Source organism: Triturus cristatus, chromosome 4_1, assembly GCF_964204655.1.
Source record: "Triturus cristatus chromosome 4_1, aTriCri1.1, whole genome shotgun sequence".
NCBI lineage: Eukaryota > Metazoa > Chordata > Amphibia > Caudata > Salamandridae > Triturus > Triturus cristatus.
The window spans coordinates 525,857,047-525,877,069 of NC_140585.1; the positions used below are offsets into that span (position 1 = coordinate 525,857,047).

The 20,023-nt window shown below is 43.4% G+C and overlaps 1 protein-coding gene across 1 annotated transcript in view; it reads left to right on the plus strand.

The window, feature by feature from the left end:
* FGFR1OP2 (FGFR1 oncogene partner 2) overlaps positions 1-19,653 on the plus strand; it is a 257,887-nt gene extending 238,234 nt beyond the window's left edge. Inside the window, exons 5-6 of the mRNA XM_085652791.1 lie at positions 5,413-5,526; positions 17,354-19,653. Of these exons, the coding sequence (XP_085508917.1) occupies positions 5,413-5,526; positions 17,354-17,491 (252 nt within the window). The 3' untranslated portion in view covers positions 17,492-19,653. The remainder of the gene's footprint in view (positions 1-5,412; positions 5,527-17,353) is intronic.
* Positions 19,654-20,023: the final 370 nt, after the last annotated feature.

Consider the following 20,023-nt stretch of genomic DNA (forward strand, 5'->3'; position numbering starts at 1 on the left):
TGCCAGGTCTAGTCTGAATGGCAACTGGAGTGTGGCACAAAAACCTAAATGAGAACGCGTATAGGAAGCTTATACCATGCAGTGGAGAAGCTTCTTTGATGCCCTGATATTGTTTTTAAAGTTTAGGCATAGAGTGTTTTTAAAACCTGTATTCAGCAGGTCTTGAATTTAGCATTTTTAGCTGTTTTGTTGAGATAGTACTGCAGTATTATCCTAGTTCTCCAAACTACCAGAGTACAGATGCACAAGCTAAAATCTTGATTATTCATGGTGCTTACTGCGTAAATTACCTAAAATTGCAAATTTAGCCTGTTTGCCATTTTTGCTGTGTCGATTTGAAGTCCACTTCCGGAATGGGTGTAATGTTTTTCAGATTGGGCTGGGCCCTGGCTTTCTCTAGAAGGGGTGGGATTAAACCTTCTTCGCCCATGCCAAATGTATTGAGCCCAAATGGGATGAGTTGTCTTTAGTTTTCCAGTTTTCAAGAGACCTGATTATTCCTGTTTTGAAACTTTATACGCAAGACAATATTTAAATTTTAACATGAAAGTGCATGTTACAAGTTAGCATGCGATCAGGCCGCAAACAGAGTAAAATATGTGTGATATATGTGCATATGACGTATGAATGTGTTTATACATGGTTGCAGAAGTATTTCTCTGAGATTGAAGTGAAACTAAAAATGCATGTGAGAGGTGTGTACCTGGCTGTTCCTTGGCAGAGCGTTAATCACTGGGCCAGGCACGCGCGTTCACCTCTCCTTGCTGTCTCAGCCCCACATTAAACAAACAGCCGGTTCTGAATCGAGGTGACGCCCAGTGAAATGCACATATTGCAGCTCGTAACTTGATCAGACCTCATTAGCGCAGACGGGTGTTCCCGCCGCTGTGGTTGTCTGGTTCTCAGGTAGGCTCTGCCAGAGCGCCGGACTGGGGATTTAACAACGGAGGCTGCACAACAGGGTGAGCCCAGGCAGCTGAGCTGAGGACAGGAAAAGGGAATGAACATGAGGTCCTGGTAGCTAAAGAAAAAACTAATGAAGCGAAGAAACCTCTTACAAAAGAGCAAGGTGAGTGGATGGAAGAGCAGATGCGCCCTATCTGGATTTGGCTATAGCAATTCAGTTATGAGATCCAGGCTGTGTTCGTTGAATGCTGATTTTGTCACGTGGTTTGATGATCTTTTATTGACAGTTTGTCAATATCCTCGTCTAATGTTGACATCGGAGGTGAGAAGCACTAAATGAGCCCCACCTGTGAGAAATGACCTGATAATGTTTATCGGAAGCCTTTTAACTGCAGTACATTGGCATTTAAAGATCATATCTGTGCTGAAGACTTTAAAAACAAGCATTGGCCGCGCGGCTGTAAAAGTGACACGGCCCGTGAAAGTGATCGCGATCAACGGAGGAAAGACAGATGGTGGCTGCGCGCGTGCACGTTCACGTGCACGCAAGCTTTAGGCCACCAAAAGCCTGTGGCAGCACTTTAAAAACCCACCTACTAAATGTCTCGCAGGGCAGCGCATGCGCTGACTCAGGCAAGACCTAAAAAGAAGGACTACAGAGAGGTAGCGCGTCGGCCATATTGAAATGGATCCTCTACATAGTGTGATACAAGGGAAATGTCCCTCTTGATTGTGGGTTAAATATTTATCGAAAGGGGCGGGGGTACTGTTATAAAGAGCTCCTTTAGTTACTATATTCAAAAACTTTTACCAGGTCATCTGTTTCACTGCTCGAATCATTCTTCCTATTGCTTTTCATAAAATGTACAATTTGTTTTTTATTAATTTACATCATCAGATTCATACAACGTTAGGGTGTCGAGGGATGCAATAGATTTCACGTTTGTCGGAATTCATCTTATTAAAGTAATGTCTGTTTTTGTTAGAGGCATGCCTCTTTTCCACTAGATAATTTTAAATTTCCACATTTATCCTAATTAAGTTTATTTAGGTGTTGTGCCACTTTCTGATTCGTATGTATGACTTTAAAGAACATACCCTTGGATGTAGGGGCTTCTCATTAAGCTTTTGTTTTTTACCTAATTGTACTTCTTTCATTGGATCAAACTTACCCTTTCTCAAACTCTTAAATGTGGTTAATTCCTGTAAACATATTCTTCTTATTTACATTTTATTTATATTCATTTTATGTTGGGGTAGATATAGCTTAAAACTTTCTCTTCTCTGTTCAGCATAGCTACCTGGTTACTCTGTGACACTACGTCAGGCATGTGTAGACAGAATCTCATGCATATTACACTGTACCTGTGCAATCTTCACTTTACAATGTATCCTTATTCAATTAAACAACGATTACAAAAACAATTGTATAAGTGTGGTACTGCTATAATCTATTGTTGTTGTTGTACATCTTTCTCATTACTGTCCTGTCCCTTGCTGCTCAGCCATGAGTGATGTCACTTGGAATGTTGGTGTGTGGGACTGGAGGAGTTGGCAGTTGGAGAGATGGGGCTGAGCAGCAGGGAGGCTGCTCCTGGTGGGGCTTTACAGGGGCTTTCCTGGGGCCTAGCTGTGGCCTTACATGTGATCCGCATGGACTTTATGGCTAACCAATAAACCTTTAACCTGTTCTAAGCCACCTGTCTACGAGACATCTTTGATTATTACACTGGCGACGATTTGGAGGAACTAACGCGTGTGCTGGATTATGCTTTATGAAGCTTAAAGGAACTTCAAGAGAAATTGCGTGTTTTGTGGAAGCTGACACTCAAGAGCCCCACCAGTGACCACTCCATCGGTCGCCCTAATAAGTGAGTGCCAGTTCATTTTGTAACTCTGCATGTTGAGAAGGGTTGGTTGTGAATACACCTTCTTTTACTAGTCAGCGAAGAGCGGAAAGGTACTGTGGAAATTGCTGACATCCATTTATTATGAAGGTACTTTGCCCCAGCTATCTGTTTTGTGAGAGGCGATGGACATCCCATGTGATGTTACACAAGACTGGTGAAGTGCTGTGAATGTGAGCCTTGGTGCTCGAGTGGAAAAGGAGCGACGCGATCTAAAGAAATTTACACTAAAAACGAACTTTAGTTCAAGTCTGACTTCCCTGTGTACAATGCTTGGCACGTTTGTATTTCGTGAGGTACTGACTGACAAGGTGAATTTCATGTAAAGGAAAGTAGAATTGTACTGTAGGACTGTGTCCGTTCGACAACTGCCGTTTTGCAGTTTAAAACAGTGAGGTGCGTATACAATCAGCGCGCGCACTCTCACCTGAATTTACTGTGTAGCGCTTTTTAGTAATCAGATGAACACAGCTCACGTTTTTACAACTGGTCTCGGATTCTGTGGACTACAGTGGTAAACCTGCCTGTTACACGCTCTTCAGCATGAAGCTTGAAGCATGAAGCCACGTCGCTTACCTATGTCTGTTGCCATGCTGTGACGGGCCGTTGGTGCAGAAGGTGTTCGTTGGTGCGAGAGATGTTCCTTCTTCGTTGTCATCCTGGGAATGATGACGCAATGGAATCCTCTTCCTGACTCGGCGGCCGGAACGTGATGCGATGCGCATGGTGCGCACTACACTGTTCTACTTTCGTCAGCTTCATGTGGATCTGTGAGACGTTCAGCTCACGCGTCAACTCTCGCGTACTTTTGGCATCCATTTTGGATTGGGAGATTTCAGAAGGATCTCCTGCTTTCTCGTTGCGTGTTCGTGGTAGCGCATTTGAGACGCGATGTACCCACAGGTCTACTGATGTGGCACATTCTTCTTGAGGAATTATTTATTTTCGTTTTCTGTACTGTGCACGAGAGGAGTAAAATGCGGTGATAATGCAAACAGACATCGTTCTTTGTTCTTCTCAGCTCTTTCCGTGTCAAGACCTCGGGTGAGAGTTCGCTCACCGGTGTTCATCTCTTGCTTTTGTGTTCTTTGTTTTAATACTTATGCTTGAAATGTTTAACGTACGATCTCCTAACATTATATTGTGTTTGGGTTTCTAAAGGAGGTGTATAGGGAGGTGTAGTGTGTTCTGTGTGTTTTGGGAAGTGTTTTCTTCCTTATTACAGTGGTCAGTGTATCATAGGGAGGTGTATTTTTCCCTATTGCAAGTCCGGAGAGTCTAAGGGAGGTGTTTTCCCCTATAGGGAGGTGTTTTCCCCTATTGCAGTAATTGGAGTTCATAGGGAGGTGCGTTTCCCTATTTCAATGTTCTTTGTGTCTAAGGGAGGTGTTTTTCCCCTATAGGGAGGTGCTTTCCCCTATTGCAGTAATTGGAGTTCATAGGGAGGTGCGTTTCCCTATTTCAATGTTCTTTGTGTCTAAGGGAGGTGTTTTTCCCCTATAGGGAGGTGTTTTCCCCTATTGCAGTAATTGGAGTTCATAGGGAGGTGCGTTTCCCTATTTCAATGTTCTTTGTGTCTAAGGGAGGTGTTTTTCCCCTATAGGGAGGTGTTTTCCCCTATTGCAGTAATTGGAGTTCATAGGGAGGTGCGTTTCCCTATTTCAATGTTCTTTGTGTCTAAGGGAGGTGTTTTCCCCTATAGGGAGGTGTTTTCCCCTATTACGGTATCGGAGTTTCATAGGGAGGTGCGTTTCCCTATTTCAATGTTATATGTGTCTAAGGGAGGTGTTTTCCCCTATAGAGAGGTGTTTTCCCCCTATTACAGTGTTGGAGTTCATAGGGAGGTGCGTTTCCCTATTTCAATGTTATATGTTCTAGTGTGTACCATCTAATTTGTTTCTCTGGGGAGGGGGATGGTGTTCATCATTTTTTTTTTATAGTTAATTTCTTGCGACTATTTGCTGATTTGGTGTATAATTACTTGCTTTATGTTTTTCCTTTTTGATTTTGTGCTATCTTGATTCAATGCATATCTTTTGCTTGTTTTTCTAAGGAAGGGAGATGTGCTATAATCTATTGTTGTTGTTGTACATCTTTCTCATTACTGTCCTGTCCCTTGCTGCTCAGCCATGAGTGATGTCACTTGGAATGTTGGTGTGTGGGACTGGAGGAGTTGGCAGTTGGAGAGATGGGGCTGAGCAGCAGGGAGGCTGCTCCTGGTGGGGCTTTACAGGGGCTTTCCTGGGGCCTAGCTGTGGCCTTACATGTGATCCGCATGGACTTTATGGCTAACCAATAAACCTTTAACCTGTTCTAAGCCACCTGTCTACGAGACATCTTTGATTATTACAGGTACCTTTTGGCATTTTCCTACCATTTTCAGTTAATCATTGCAGCTTTAATATGAGCTGGGGAATATCAGTTGAGCAACTTCCATTTAGTTGTATTTGTGTTAGATAGACTGTGTAAGAAAGCAACCCAAGTATGTTCAGATGTATTGCCTCACCCCACATTTCTTTTGCTTGTACAGTGATTGGAACGTGAGCACTAGTTTTGACGTCAATTTCATAATTGTCCATTTTTTTTGTGATTTGTCAAGGAATTGCAGCTGCATGTTGAGAAGATAAATGAAATGACGGCAGTGATGAGGCGAGCCATTGAGATTGATGAACAACAAGATTGTAAAGAACTGGAACGAATATCCCAACTTGAAGTAAGCACATTTTTTATATAGAGATCGTTGTAACTAGTTCATTATCAAACCATACCATTGCAAAACAATATTCTATGCAAAAGATATTTTGATCACAGAACACATTTTAAAATGTTATTTCTAAAAGTATCTTTTGTAGAAAATGTGGCTACAAGGGACTGCATTTTCGGGGGTTTTTTTCCGACCCACATATGGTCTTTGTTGATAGAGATTTCAATACTGTACCCCATATCTTCTGATTGAAGACCATGATCAACAATTGGTCGGTCCATATCAGGGGAACTAGCGCCATGTAGCTCAACATTCATACAGTAGTTCTCCAGGAATAAACTTAGTATTCTTTAAAGCTCTTCAACTCAAGTTGACTGCTAGCCCTTTAGTGCCAGATTTACATAATTCCACCATGAAGACATTATGTAGTCCAGCCTCTTTTAGAGCCTCTCTTTGTAAGAGAATTCTCAATCCGATGAGCTGTTAAAAGCAATGTGGTCGCCCTAAAGTGCCGCTCCTAATAATCAGTCACTAAAAGGACACCACAGGAAAGAAAATCTCCCACATGTTTTCCAATACAATCCGAGCCAGCAGTCCTTCTAGATAGATACACATAGCCATGTGGGGCTGTCTGGAGCAGTTTTCAGGATTATAGCCTAAGGCTCAGGGAGCGGATTGTTGTAAAAAGATGGCATGATCACTTCAAATCGAATCATTAGTACCTTAAAGGAAGTGGCAATTAAAAGACTCATGATTACGGTCATGGCCTTGTTATGAGGTAGGCTTTGTTGCTCAGGCTAACATCTCACCACTAACACTGCTAACCACTAGAAAAGCAGGGATTTACCATTTGCAGGCTGAGCCTTTTATTCACACCACGCTCACGGTGAACAATAAAAGAATAAGATTGATACAGAAACTCTCACGCTCCGCGGCCTGTAAAAGAAAAAGGCCTTTTCCTGTTTGAGTTACACCCCGCACTGCAAAAGACAAAAACAGTAAAACACGAGCTTTTAACAGCGCAAGATGCACTACGGGGATCCTGGAGGCCAGAAACTGTCTGCCACCTTGGGAAAACATCGCACTCTGCCTATCCCTCACTGCCTTCACCTGTGAGCACCTTGGTTGGCAGAAGTACAATATCTCATCTTTCAGTGTGGCAGAGCAATGTCTTCCAGGCATCGCACAGAATGATTGCAGACTCCACTTCCAAAGTTCTCACCCCAACATTCCACCGTCTGTACTCTTGCACCAACTGGTGGCGAAGGTTCAATTGCTTTCTTCGGAAAATGGAATAGAGAATGCCTTTTATATTGCCCAATCAGCTATCGATGGGACCCAAAAGAAAGAATAAACACATGCTTACTAGACTCTGCATTCCATAACAGATATAAGAGCAAATGCCTCTTGTATATTTGATCAAGTGCAAAGCCATTGAAAGCAGTGGCTTCGGAGTTCCTGATGTGCAAAAACTCCAGTGTCAAAGACACATGCCGTTAGTCACAAATGGATGGCTTATAGCAATAATGAAAAACTGCTGAAATAGAATACTAACAAGTTCTCCAAAAGAGAAATCCAAATACTGTTGGGATGCTTAAGAACATGATTCCCTCTTAGTTAAGAGGGGAGCTAAGCCCCAGCATGGTCCATCTTGTTTGTTTTGCTGATTCTGATCCCAAAGGTGCCTGGTCCCTTCCCACCCTCCCACCAGCTGCCCCACCATCCCACCAGCTGCCCCACCTTCCCACCAGCTGTCCCACCCTCCCACCAGCTGCTCAATTCCCACCAGTTGCCCCATCCATTGAACCCACCCTCTTTCTGTAACACTAAAGGCATGTGGCCAAGCAGTGAGGGTTGAGTTGGTGAAAATGAACAGTTATTGCTGATGAAGTCCGATGTTGGTTACATTATTAATCTGAAAGACAAAGTTAGTTATAGATTCCTTACCTTAGAATTTCCCCCAGGCGTCAGACTGGATATGGAGATTTTTCTTCAGCAGTATCCCTGCACATCGGTAGGTGGCGTCAGTCGACTCCGCGTCCATCATCGGCGTTGTGGTCGACGGGATAACGTTGCAGTGCCTATTTAGACGCCGCCCCGGCTCGCTGACGTCAGTTCTTTCTTTTTCCACGCCAGCGTAGTGCAGATCTGGAGAGAGCTACCCCTTAGCCTCTTTTTGGCTAAACTTTTTGTGACTTTTGTCAACATCTTTTTCGAGTCTTTCAAGGCCTGATGCCCGTGGGTTGTCCCTTCATCAAACCAGCTTCAAGCCCGGCGGCGCCCGTCACAGGATGATGTCTGTGATGGACCCGCACCTCGTGTGCCTGTCGGGTCTGGAGCGCGACCACGACCCGAAGTTGTGCTCCAACTGCTGGGCCATGGTGCCAAAAACTTTGCGGTAACAGTCTCAAAAGTAGCTGGAGGCCCATCGGTAGGCTTCGTTCCAGGTCTTATTCAAGAGGAAGGTCTCGAGGCCGTTCGCGGAGCCTCTACTCCTCATCGCACTCCAAGTCATCAAACTCATTAGGTAAGTCCAAACACAAGAAGAAGGCGAAAAAGCACAAGCGCTCTTCACCTTCTCCCTGTCTGTCGGCCTACACGACGCGGTATTCGGAGCATTGTCATTTCAAGGCTCCTTCTCCGGTGCCTGATTTAGGGATAGCTCAGCACCTTCCCCCATTTCCGGGAGTCTGAGCGTCCCCTGCCCAGCTTCAGCAGTTTTACGAGGCCTTACACCTCGTCTTTGGTAGCCCGACTCCACTGGCACGCCTTTGGGATGGATCGGGGGTCCTGGGCCTTTTTTTTTTTTTTTTTTTAACACACTTTATTGGTGACTGCTGTAAATCATGTACTTTTCAAAATATAGACATACAAATACAGTCTTTTGGTTTTCTCCCCTCAGGTATCATTTACATCCCCAGACATTTGTACCAGTCTGATTTCCCCCATTTTGCATTAGGGAGGAGTCCTGTATAGTGCAGTATGAACTTAAAATAGTGCATTGATTAAATTCAACCCCCAACTATTCCCCCTCCCTCTCTCCTATCCCACCCTAACCCTCTCCTGGTCAGTCAAACTGCCGCTACGTCCGTGGTAGCAGGGGTCACTATTGGAGTGTCTGCTCCGGGGGTACCACGTACTGGTCAGATTCATAGCCTCTCCGTTCCTCGAACCGTACCGGCCCGAATGGACTCACACTCTGTGTTTTAGATTGGGGGGGTCCTGGGCCTTTGATGGCAGCGGCTCCGGGCCCAGCACCGAAGAACCCCTGCGGATCCAGGCATGGATCCAGATCGACACTGGTCCATTTCACTGGACCTTCCCCAGTGCCGACCCAGACGACTATGCCCCTGGTGCCAGTAATGCCCCCAGCCAACACCATCCTCATCCCCATCTCAGAGTTGGACTCGGACCGACCTCGGAACCGTCACCAGAGTGTACTTTTGTTCCCCTTTTCATCCCTGGTGTTCCCTATCGACCAGAGGGTGGTGATGATTACTGGGAGGGGTCGCTGGACCATTTAGCTGACCAGCTGGAGGAACCAGACAGGCGAGATGACCTGGGTGACGCTAGTGGTCTGAACACATCTCCAGACACTGACTTGCTTTCTCCCACTACTGTGGCTACGGAGTAGGGAGTGTACTATGTTGTGGTGGTGAGAAGGGCAGCCAAGGTGTTGGGCCTTGAGCTCCCTTCGTTGGCAGTCAGGACTAATCTCCTGATGGAGGTGCTTCAACCTGTAGTGTCCACTTCTGAACCCCTATTGTCGTTTAGCGAATCCCTCACTGATGTCCTCCTGGGTACCTAGTTCAAGCCCAGCACAGGGGCTCCTGTGGAGAGGATGATTGCCCGCCACCACTGCTAGGCCCTGGGTGACCCAATGTTCTTGACCCAACACCCTTCCCCCAAGAGCTTGGTGGTCCACACCTCTTCTTCTGCGTCGTCTCGATCTCGCCAAAGATGATCAGGGCAATGTCCTGTGGACAATCAGAAGCAATCTCTCTCAAGGCCTGTCCTTCCTCCCAACAAAACTAATGATGGTAATGAGAACAAACTCTTTCATAGAAGGATGGGGAGCTCACATCCAGGAACTTCAGGTGCAAGGGAGGTGGTCGGACCAAGAGTCTTTGTGTCACATAAATCTGTTAGAAGTAAAAGCAGTCTTTCTAGGGCTCCAATCTTTTCTATCAAGGATAAGGGGATTGTCGATTCTCGTCTGTACAGACAACAAAACCACCATGTTCTATCTGCAGAAACAAGAGGGGACGAGGTCTCTGGCTTTGTCAAGCCTAGCGCAATAAATTTGGAAACGGCTAATTCACCACAACATATCTATGCAAGTCCAGCACGTTCCAGGAGTGCATAACGAATGGGCAGATTCTCTCAGCAGGGACACCAAACAGTGTCACAAATGGGAGGTGGATGTCATTCAGTTAGGAAGGGTGTTTCAGTGTTGGGGTTTACCAACTCTAGATCTATTCGCTTCATCACTCAACAAAAAATGCGAATTCTAGGCCAGCATATTTCCTCAACCAGGCCCTCTGGGAGGGGAACGCCTTCCGTTTTTCCTGAGAAGGAACGTTTGCTTATGCATTTCCTACGTTCCCGCTCATTTCGAAAGCTCTACAGAAAATCAAACGGGAATCTTGCAGCATTATTCTCATTGCTCTGGCGTGGGCAAGACAATACTGGTACACAGAGCTGTTTCGCCTATCAAGAGTCTTCACCAATCCGTCTTCAACCAACAGAATATCTGCTTTCCATTGACCAAGGCCAGGTGGTTCATCTGCAGATTCACACACTTCACTTGGCTTGGCTCCTCATCACACGGAGTTTGGTGACTTAATTCTTCCTGAGGAGTGCCGTTCAATACTTAGCAAAGCCCGAGCTCCTTCCACAGTAAAGTGCTTCTCTGCTAAATAGAAAAGATACTGTTCCTGGTGTGCCAAGAACTCTTGTCATCCTCTCTCGTCCCCTCCATGGGACGCTTTGCAGTATCTCTCGTCTCTGGCCAAGGTTGGTCTTTCCCACTCATCGATTAAAGTACATTTAGCAGCAATTTCAAGATACAGGAGACATTCATATCAGTTGTCTCTATGGTCCTACAGACTGGTGAAAGAATTTATGGAGGGTCTTTTTAGAGCTTATCCACCAATTCGACCCCCACCGATTATCTGGCAACTGAACATTATTTTGTCACGTCTCATGAGATCACCCTTCGAGCCGATTCACAAGTGTGATTTAAAGTATCTCTCATTGAAGATGGCTTTTCTCTTAGCCATCACGTCTGCTAGCAAAATTCAGGCCTTCGCTGCAAAGGAGTTTTAGCTGCAGTTTCAACAGGACAGGGTGGTGCGCCGCACTAATCCTTCCTTCATCCCTAAACTACCTACCACATTCCATCCAAATGAACCTGTGGTCCTGCCTTCCTTTTTTCCTTTTCCGTCCACACCAGCAGAGAGAGGTCTCCATTCTTTGGACATTAATCGTTGCTTGAAGTTTTCCTTACAAAGGACAAGACACTTTCGAAAATCTACCCAGCTCCTCATCGCCTTCCCTGCCCCTAGGAAGGGTCAGGCTTTGACTAGAGCATCTATTGCACGCTGGGTTTCCTCTACTATAAATTTCTGTCATGAGAGAGTGGGACACCCGCTAAAGTCTAAAGTTACTGCCCACTCCACCAGGAAAAAGACAACGTCCTTGTCCCTATTTGCCGGAGTGTCTTTATCCAACATCCTTATGGCTGCAACATGGACGAACGTCCATACCGTGACAAGGCACTACTGCCTGGATGCGGCCTTACGAAGTCTGTTCGTTTAAGGTAGGCCTCGTCTCATTGAGGTTTATTATTTCTTCCTATGATGCTGTTTTAAGCTTTTTCTTTTTGTTTTTAGACATTTGTTATATTGTTATATATGTAGATACTGCATTATTTGCTTGCAATTCTTGTTATGGTCATATGATGGGATGGTTCACCTGTTCTTTTCACCTACTTTAACTCTTATGTACTGCTTGCTATTCTGATTCAAGCATGTGTATCTATAAAATATACAATACTGGAGAAAAAACAAGTTACTTACTTGTACACTGTGGTTTTCCAGTATTAATATATTTTATAGATTCACATGCAGCCCTCCGTCCTCCCCTTCCAGGTTCACCTTCCATACCTCTATCCTTTTACTACCTGCACTTGTGAGCAAAATCTGAGGTATGGTGGCCCTGCAGGGGATGGATATTCTGGGTCTGTGATGTGATTAGCTGGAGCTTGGATGTTTTTCAATTAGGTTAACTGGCTACTAAATGCTATTGAATTAAAAAGGAGAAACTTCGATATTGCTTTTTTACTGTTACCGTGGGACTTCCACATGATGATGGGGAAGATTCAAGCATGTGAATCTATAAAAGATATCAGTACTGGAGAACTACAGTGTACAGGTAAGTAACTTGTTTTTTCTGAGGTGACAGTCAGTTTGGTAATGGACTGAGGAGTACTTTGCCTGCAAGAGGATGGGATGGAGTAACAAGTCATCTGGAGCATGGAAGGGACCCTCCAGAAGACTAGTAATATGTTAAGCTTGTGTGTGTCAAGCAAGTCAGGATAGTTCTAGGAATCCTTAGTCAAGATCTGTCAGATTAGCTTGCTTTCCTTGCACCATAACCTTACTTAGAATGGTGTTAAAACTAGCTCTTCCTCCCACCATTTTGTCAGTGAGAAGGCCAATCTGCAGGCGCTGTTTTTGTTTTGTATGTTTCAAGTTATAGGTACTGGTAGAGTTCAGGATTAAGTTCTTTATTTCATTTATTTATAAAGTTTTATATAGCGCGAACAAGATCCCGAGGGATAACAGAGCACTTTACAAGAGAGAACATGAGTGTATTAACAGCAACAATTGGGAAAACGAAGACCATACAATAAGCAGAAGTAAGCGGGTAACAAAGGGGGCAATAATATGCAGAATAAAAGAACCGTATCAAATGGAGGTACCATGATAATATGAACAATGTCATACGATCCCGTGAGCCTAGCCCGCTTAGGGTAAGAATTGCTTATTAGGAATCTTTTCGTTTCCAATTTGAACGCCATCGTTGAGGTGAGACTACGTACTTTCGGTGGACAAGAGTTTCAAATCTTTGGGGCTGCCCCTGCGAAGGCTCAGAGACAAGTTCTCTTTTTGCTAAAGGTGCAAGGTTTCAAGAGGAAAGTAGAGGCGCTTCTTGATGCTCTCTCCCCACAGGATAGTTCAAGTTTTTGCGCCAGGTACCTTGGAGTATTGAAGTGAAGGGCTTTGTGCGCCAGTACTGCAATCTTTAGCTGAATTCGTGCTTCAAAGCGTAGCCAGTTGAGAGATTTAAGGACTGGGGAAATGTGCTTGTTTCGTTTGGCGCCAGTAACCAGTCTAGCCGCGGGAATTTAGTGAGGCCCTTAGTGGAGTCAACAAAAGAGACACAATTGATGGACAGAATGCAGAACAAATCAAAACATTCACCCCCAGTCAAGTGATCTGGGTTAAATACAGCATTCTTTTGCTCACCATGCCACCCCAGTTTAGCCCTGGCCATATGCAAATCAGTCTTGACCCTGTGCCTCGTGGGAACAGTCCAGCCCGAACTGCCAAGCCAGGTCATCCCTGGACCGGAAACAAGCATCCTAGGACCGGTTTCGGGGTCTCACCCCTCTTCAGCCAGGATAGCTTGATTCCAGTGGCACAGTGAGCCCAGGACCCACCTTTGTGCATACCTGGCGCACTTAGGGCGAGAAAGCAAAAGACACACAATGTCAAGGCGTATTTGGAAAGGCCACAGAGAGTAGCACTGCCATAGTCTAACTTTGCAGGAAAAAGCGCTTGGACCACCTGTTTGAAATCATCAAGTGGTTTGCCCCCTTACAAACATTGCTGGTGTGATTATTCATATTCAGGTGCCTGTCCACGGTGACTCCTAGTGATTTAGCTGAATCTATGATAATCGGGGTGCAATTGAAAGCAGTGAGTTGAGTCAGCCAGAGATCTAATTTGGGGATGTGTTTTGGAGGGGAGATGAGCAGGAACTCTGTTTTGGAGGTGTTGAGCAGGAGATGGTTCTCGATTAACCAATTTTGAGTGGACGGTAGGACGTTGTTGAGTGAGATGATGTTTTCCGGGGATGAGATTTTCAAGTAGAGCCGAGTGTCGTCGGCATTCATGTGGAAGAGAATGTTCGTGGAGTTTAGTGCGTGAGCTAGAGGTTCCAAGAAAAGGTTGAAGAGGATGGGAGAAAGGACGGCTCCTTGGGGGACCCCCATGACTATTGGAGAAGGCTGGGAGAAAGAGTGGTTTGCCTTGAATCTTTGTGATCTATGATGGAGGAAGTATGAGAACCATTGAAGCACCAGATGAGAGAAACCCATTCTCTGTTGCAAGATGGATAGAAGGCTGTCATGATTGACCGTGTCGAATGCTGAAGAAAGGTCAAGGAGGATCAGTAGGCAGGATTCATTTTGGTCAAGCATTTTCAGAATGTCGTCCATAACGTGTGTGAGGCCCGATACGGTGCTGTGCCCCCTCCGAAAACCAGATTGATGCTGGTCTAGGAGTTGGTAGTTCTCTATGTGAAGAGTTGGATTGCACTCATTTTTCAAGAAGTTTGGCTAGAGTGGGGATGTTGGAGATAGGACAGAAGTTATGGAGATCAGATTTGTCAGCGTTGTTTTTTTTTTTATAGAATAGGTGAGACCTGAGGTGCTTTTAGGCAGTCAGGGACCATGCCTTGAGATAAGGAAGCAATTACAATCTTAGTCCGGGTGGTGATGAGAGCGCTCTTGATCTCTTTGAATATGGATGTGGTCAATGGGTCAACAAAGTGGTTGGACGGGTTGATAGACTGAAGAATTTTGTCGATTTCTTTTTCAGTAAATGGGGAAAAGGTGCCCCAAGACGCATTGTTCTTAGCGTTAAAGAGGGACGAGTTATACTTTTCAAAGAAGTCGGGGTGAGGCGGCAGTAGAAGAGGGTAATAAAGCCGTCTTAACGGCGAGGTCAATAGAGATGAGTCGTGATTTCTCCGTGAAGAAAGCATCAAAATCTTCGCAGGAGGGTGGGATGCCACCCGGATCAGAGGGAATTGGACCATTAACCGATTGTTGTTTGACCAATTCGAAAAGTTTCTTGGGGCGGTTTGCCGCTTGGTTTAGTTGTGGTCTGAAATAGTCGGCCTTTGCTCTCTTGATCTGTTTGTTGTAGAGGCTCCTGACCTCTCTCAAGAGTTTTAGTTGGTCCGTGGAGGGATTGGATCGCCAGGAGCGTTCAGCTGCTCTAAGGGTGCAACGTTCTGTGTTTAAGTTCTCGTTGTACCACGATTTGGATATTTTAGATGAAGCATTTTTAAGTTAGAGTGGAGCAATGTCATCCATGATGTTGGTAGTGGTCTAATTGTAGGCGTCAGTGAGTGTTTGCACCTCAACCAGGTTGGGTTGGGAAGAGACTACAGATTTACAGTGGGCAGCGAGAATATTGAGGTTTACTGATCTGAGGTCCTTTTTCCATACCTTTGCTTTCCGGGGTTGATCCTTCTTCGACATCATGTCCCTGTTACTATAGAAAAGGATGCTGTGATGGTCAGACCAGTCACAAGGGGTTATGGAGTCTAAGGTGATGGTCTGTTCTTTGGAAATGATGAGGTCTAGAGTTTCTCCTTTAGTATGGGTTGGTTGGTCACAGTGCTGGGTCAATTCTTGCGCATTTAGAAATGATATAAGGCAGGCTACCGCGGGGTCATTGGGGTTAGACCAATGCAGGTTGAAATCACCCAGAAAGATTTGTGACACAGCAGAATCGACATTGCTAGAGATGATTTCCATTAATTGTTCAATGAAAGGGAGGTTGTCCCCCGGGGGGTGGTAAAGGGTGTGTAGTTTGCAGATCAGTAGGTTCTTACTTGAGATGATGAGGCCAAGGTATTCACAAGAGGAAGAGGAAGAGGACTCCAAGTGAGAAATCGAGAGAGTGTTCTTGTGGATACAGGCTAGACCCCCATCCAACTTCAGAGTTCTGTCTAGCCGGATTATATTATGAGTGGGAGGAACTACAAAAAATGAATGTGTGTCCTCATGTAATGTAACTGGTGCTATGTAAAGCGCTCTGATACCCGATTGTATTTGGGTCAAGTTCATGCTATATAAAACTCTGCCCAAAAAAAAAAAAAAAACTAGGAGGTCTAAGATAGGTGTGAAGCTGGGCTTTAGCCAAGTTTCAGTGAGTATGATAATATCTAAGTCATTGTGTTGGATGAGGTCAAAGATGTCTGAGGCGTGTTTACTGGCTGATCTGCAGTTTAGTAGTACACATTTGAGACATAGCGGATTAGGGGTGGCGAGAGTCTGGGTAATGTTTACCTTGGTGAGGTTATCAGAATTGCTGCATCTCAGATTGCGGGGAGGTTCTCTGTCCATGTTGGCAGGGATGGCGTGTATTTGCGTCGGCGGGGTCAAGTTTAAGTTAGCAGTGAACGCTGAGTGGGACTCAATTTTCCTGGGGCAGGGTTGGGAGTTTGGAGAGGGAGTAGATTTCGAAATGGAGGGGGCTAACGACTGACCCTTGTGCTCACTATCCATAGTGGAGGCTCTGGGCCAATTTCTAGAGCTGAAGAAAGAGCTGATTATGGGGAAAAGATCATTTGATAGGACTTTCAAGTCATGTAGCTACTACGTGAGAAGGAGCAATTGTGTAGAAATATCCTCTAGGCGCGCTGCCAATTCAGGGTAACGGGCGAGGGGTGTAGGGAGTGCAGGAGAGGCTACCGGCGTCAGGGAGATTCAGTGAGAGCCTGTGAGGTTCGAGGTGATGGTGGGGAATTCCTGAGTAGGGAGTTGATCAGTAGGTGCTAGAGGATCTGTTGACGGTGATGTTGTAGCCTTCTCAAGGGGGGAGTGGTCATTGAGCTGAAGTTTGGGTAGATCAGGGATCGAGGAGTAACGTAGTCCAGATTCTAACCTAACATGGGGATCTTTAGAATGTTTAATTGAATTTCCTCCTAGAAGTTTTGCTTGAGACGTGCAAGGTGAGCCCATGCTTACCAAAAGACCCCCTTGGGTTAGCTTGCCATTTAATACATGTAGAAAGCGATACTAGGCTGAAAAAGATGAATCAACAGGTATTATACACATATGCCTAGTTTCCCTATTTCTTTCCTTCTACCAGACCAGATTCAGCATTCTAATTATTGCATACTAATCATTACTTCATTAGGTTTTCTCTGAACTTTCCCAGTTCCTCTGTTATGCTTACCATATTTCTTCACCATCGTCCCTCTGTTTTATTCTCACTCGGCTGCATTATATCTCCAGTACTACATTTTACATACCAGTCTTTTTGAATTCAAGAACTCTTAAACATTATTTTCTGTCTCAGATTGATGTGATAGTTATTTGTGGTGCTTGATTAAATTTGGTTGCTTTTTGATTTAAAAGTTTTTAAAATGTTAAAAAGGAATGGGGTCTGGAGTATCCACATGAGCGTAGTAGAGACTGAATTGGGAGGTGGTGAGGGGAGGTCAAACGGTCTATCTACTAGGTGATAGGGAAGCATTGAAGTCTAAGGTAGTAGCTGAATAAAGCACATTGCACTTCACCGGCATCCAAACTTGGACTGTTGCTGTTGTGAGAAGGTGGCCAGCTTTGAGCGCTGGAGGGCTGGTAGGACTGAGTAACAGGTCATTTTATGTACGCTTCACTTTTACAAGTTCTGCTGCCCTAAATAACCACTTCAGGGTTTTAGCTGCTTTATTTTGCTTTTTTTGTTTTCAGTTTAAGTATTGAAAGAAATGTAATCCATCTAAATATTTTATTATTATACTCTTGCAGCAGGAGAACAAAACATTGAGGGAAGTCCTTCAGATCACAAGAGAATCATTCCTGAATCTTAAGAAAGAAGATACTTCTGAGAGTACATCTTTGTCTACATTAGTTTCTAGCAATGATCTTAGCCTAAGGAAAAGCTGAGGACTCATGGCAGTGCATTGCTAAGCTTGTGTTCATCCAAACACGAAAGAGGATCACAATTCATCTATAATGTGGCACCGGCAAACGAACAGTGACAGAACAACTTGCAATTTTGATCTATGTTCATTGCTGTTTCTTGCCAAAGACAGGTTTGAGAGAAGTTTGAAAGGTTCACGTCTTTCTCAAGGTTACATTTTGTATAGCCACTAAAGCACCAGTATAGATTGAGAATTTAAAGCAATATATTCATGCATAGTAATAAGCGTACATCTGTTATCCAAAGATTGTCCCCATCTACCAACCAACTTTGATACGCTGACTTGAGGGGAGGATGATTTTGATACCCTGGCAAACACTCCTAAACAGACTGTGGTATAATTGTAGCTGTACATTATGAGACTACTGACTTTTCCTATTGTAAATTTGTTCTCTGACCTCTGATAGGAAAGACATATGAATACAACCGGTTTATTTTTATATGTAAGTGATTAATGTTGGGTAATTAGTTACTTATTGTAGACATCAGTCTTAATAGATTTATAAGTTGAGGGAACCTGCAGTAGTTTGGAAACTGAACACAATGGGGCCAAGATGCAGATGTTATCATTATAAGATAACAGGATTCATTATCAACTATTTTCACAGTTTCCATTACAAATGGGCCCCTCTATAACGTGTTGTAGAATTGCTTGCAAAATGTTTGCTTGCTGTGCATTTAACATTAGTGTTGCTTGAATTAATGGGGTAGGATTTCAAACATTTTTATTAGTGGAACCTCATAAAAATTACTGCCAAGTTGTTATGTAGACATGTGTCTAGCTTTTTGTTGCTTTGCTTATTAAGAAACCATTGTCTCAAAAAATAAAGCTGTACATGGCTGTAACTAGCACCACATGCATAGGATATTGATGTGAAAGGTATGAGAAGATCTCTATTTTAACATTTATAGCAATGACTATAAATGCAACTTTAAACCTTTGATCCTAACCGTAAAAAGGCTAATTCTGTTTTAAAGCACACTCACCAAACCTGATTATTTTTTTGTCACCACTACTTTATTCTGCATTTGCTTTTTCGTTAATAAGTGGGATTCATATTCAGATATCTTCTTTGTTAACATTAGGAGAGCAATTGTTTCCTTCTTAAACCAAATTGTATTCATTCCTAATAGCAGTTGGGTAATCTGGCAGTTGGCTTAATTTCAGTTATTTGCATAATCGGTCTGCTTTTACTAAAATAGACGTAACAAACATTTATGTTTTACTTTTGTAGAGCAACCAACGTGATCTTCAAGACAAATTAATTTTATAGTCTTTTCTCCGTTTGAGCGAAAGAAACAAGGACCTTTATTGAAGAGAATAATTGGCAGATTATTTTGACTCCTATTGTACAGGTTGTGCTTTATTTACAGCCTCAGGTCGTCGTGAGCAAGCACACCCAAGATAATGGTGAAAACAGCTTAAAAAAATAGCAAGCATGTTCTGTCTATGACAAATCTCATCACTCAAAGTAAGAAGTACTGCTGTGTCCTTTCCCAAACAAACTGAAACCTCTTCAGTTAGTTGTTTCTTTATATACAAATTTTTAAAAGACAGCCCCATGTCAGTTGTGATGTGATTAGTGACTTTGCAAGTGCAAGATAGGAAAGTATAGTTCCATTTCTGTAACTGAGCATTTTGCAATATTTTCAGACTCTTGGTTTTTACTGTACTGGCTCTTTGACAAACAGTGACATTTTTATTTTTTACAAAGATTATATGATTAAAGTATCAGTTCTTATAAAACATTAACATCTTTGACTGATTTCAAACTAAATAGTGGCTACAAATGTCAAATGAATCAGTGGAGCAAGACAGTTTTGGGGCATTCATTTAGGTTGTTCTGTAATAAGCCAATGCTGGGACGGTACATAGGCTGTAAATATATAGTATTTTATTTATCTCTTCTTCGGAATGAGGAGTACATTGTATTCATTTATTGTTCCTTAAGTGAAACTTGTAAATGTAAAAAGGATTTAGGAACTTTTTCACTTTTTGTGTACGTTGAAATAGGTCCATCACAAACCCATTATTTTTTTAATCTTGATGCTTGAAATAAATCTATGGCTGGAAACGTGTAATGTAAAGCAAATGTATTTTATCAATAAAGGTGGATTAAGAACATTTGTCGACTTCTCATGCATAATCTTTGCTGACTTTCCTACATTCTGTTGTTTGATTGTGTGTTATACAATTTATAACCTGACTTGCCTTGAAAGAGATGAAAGAATATCGGGATCTGTCCGATTTAGCACTGAGATAAGCTGAAACATAAGCATGACAAACATTCTGAGGCTTGTATCTCAGGTGAGAAATCTTAATTACTCAGTTATTTATAATCTAATATAACATCAAATCTTCTATATATTTTTTCCAATCATTTCGGGTTTCATCCTGAGAAAAATCTGTGCTGATTTGTTGACTTTTACATTCAAATGGAAGGAACGTTATCTATTTCTCCTATCTTTCTTGGAATCACATGTTAGAAGCCTCC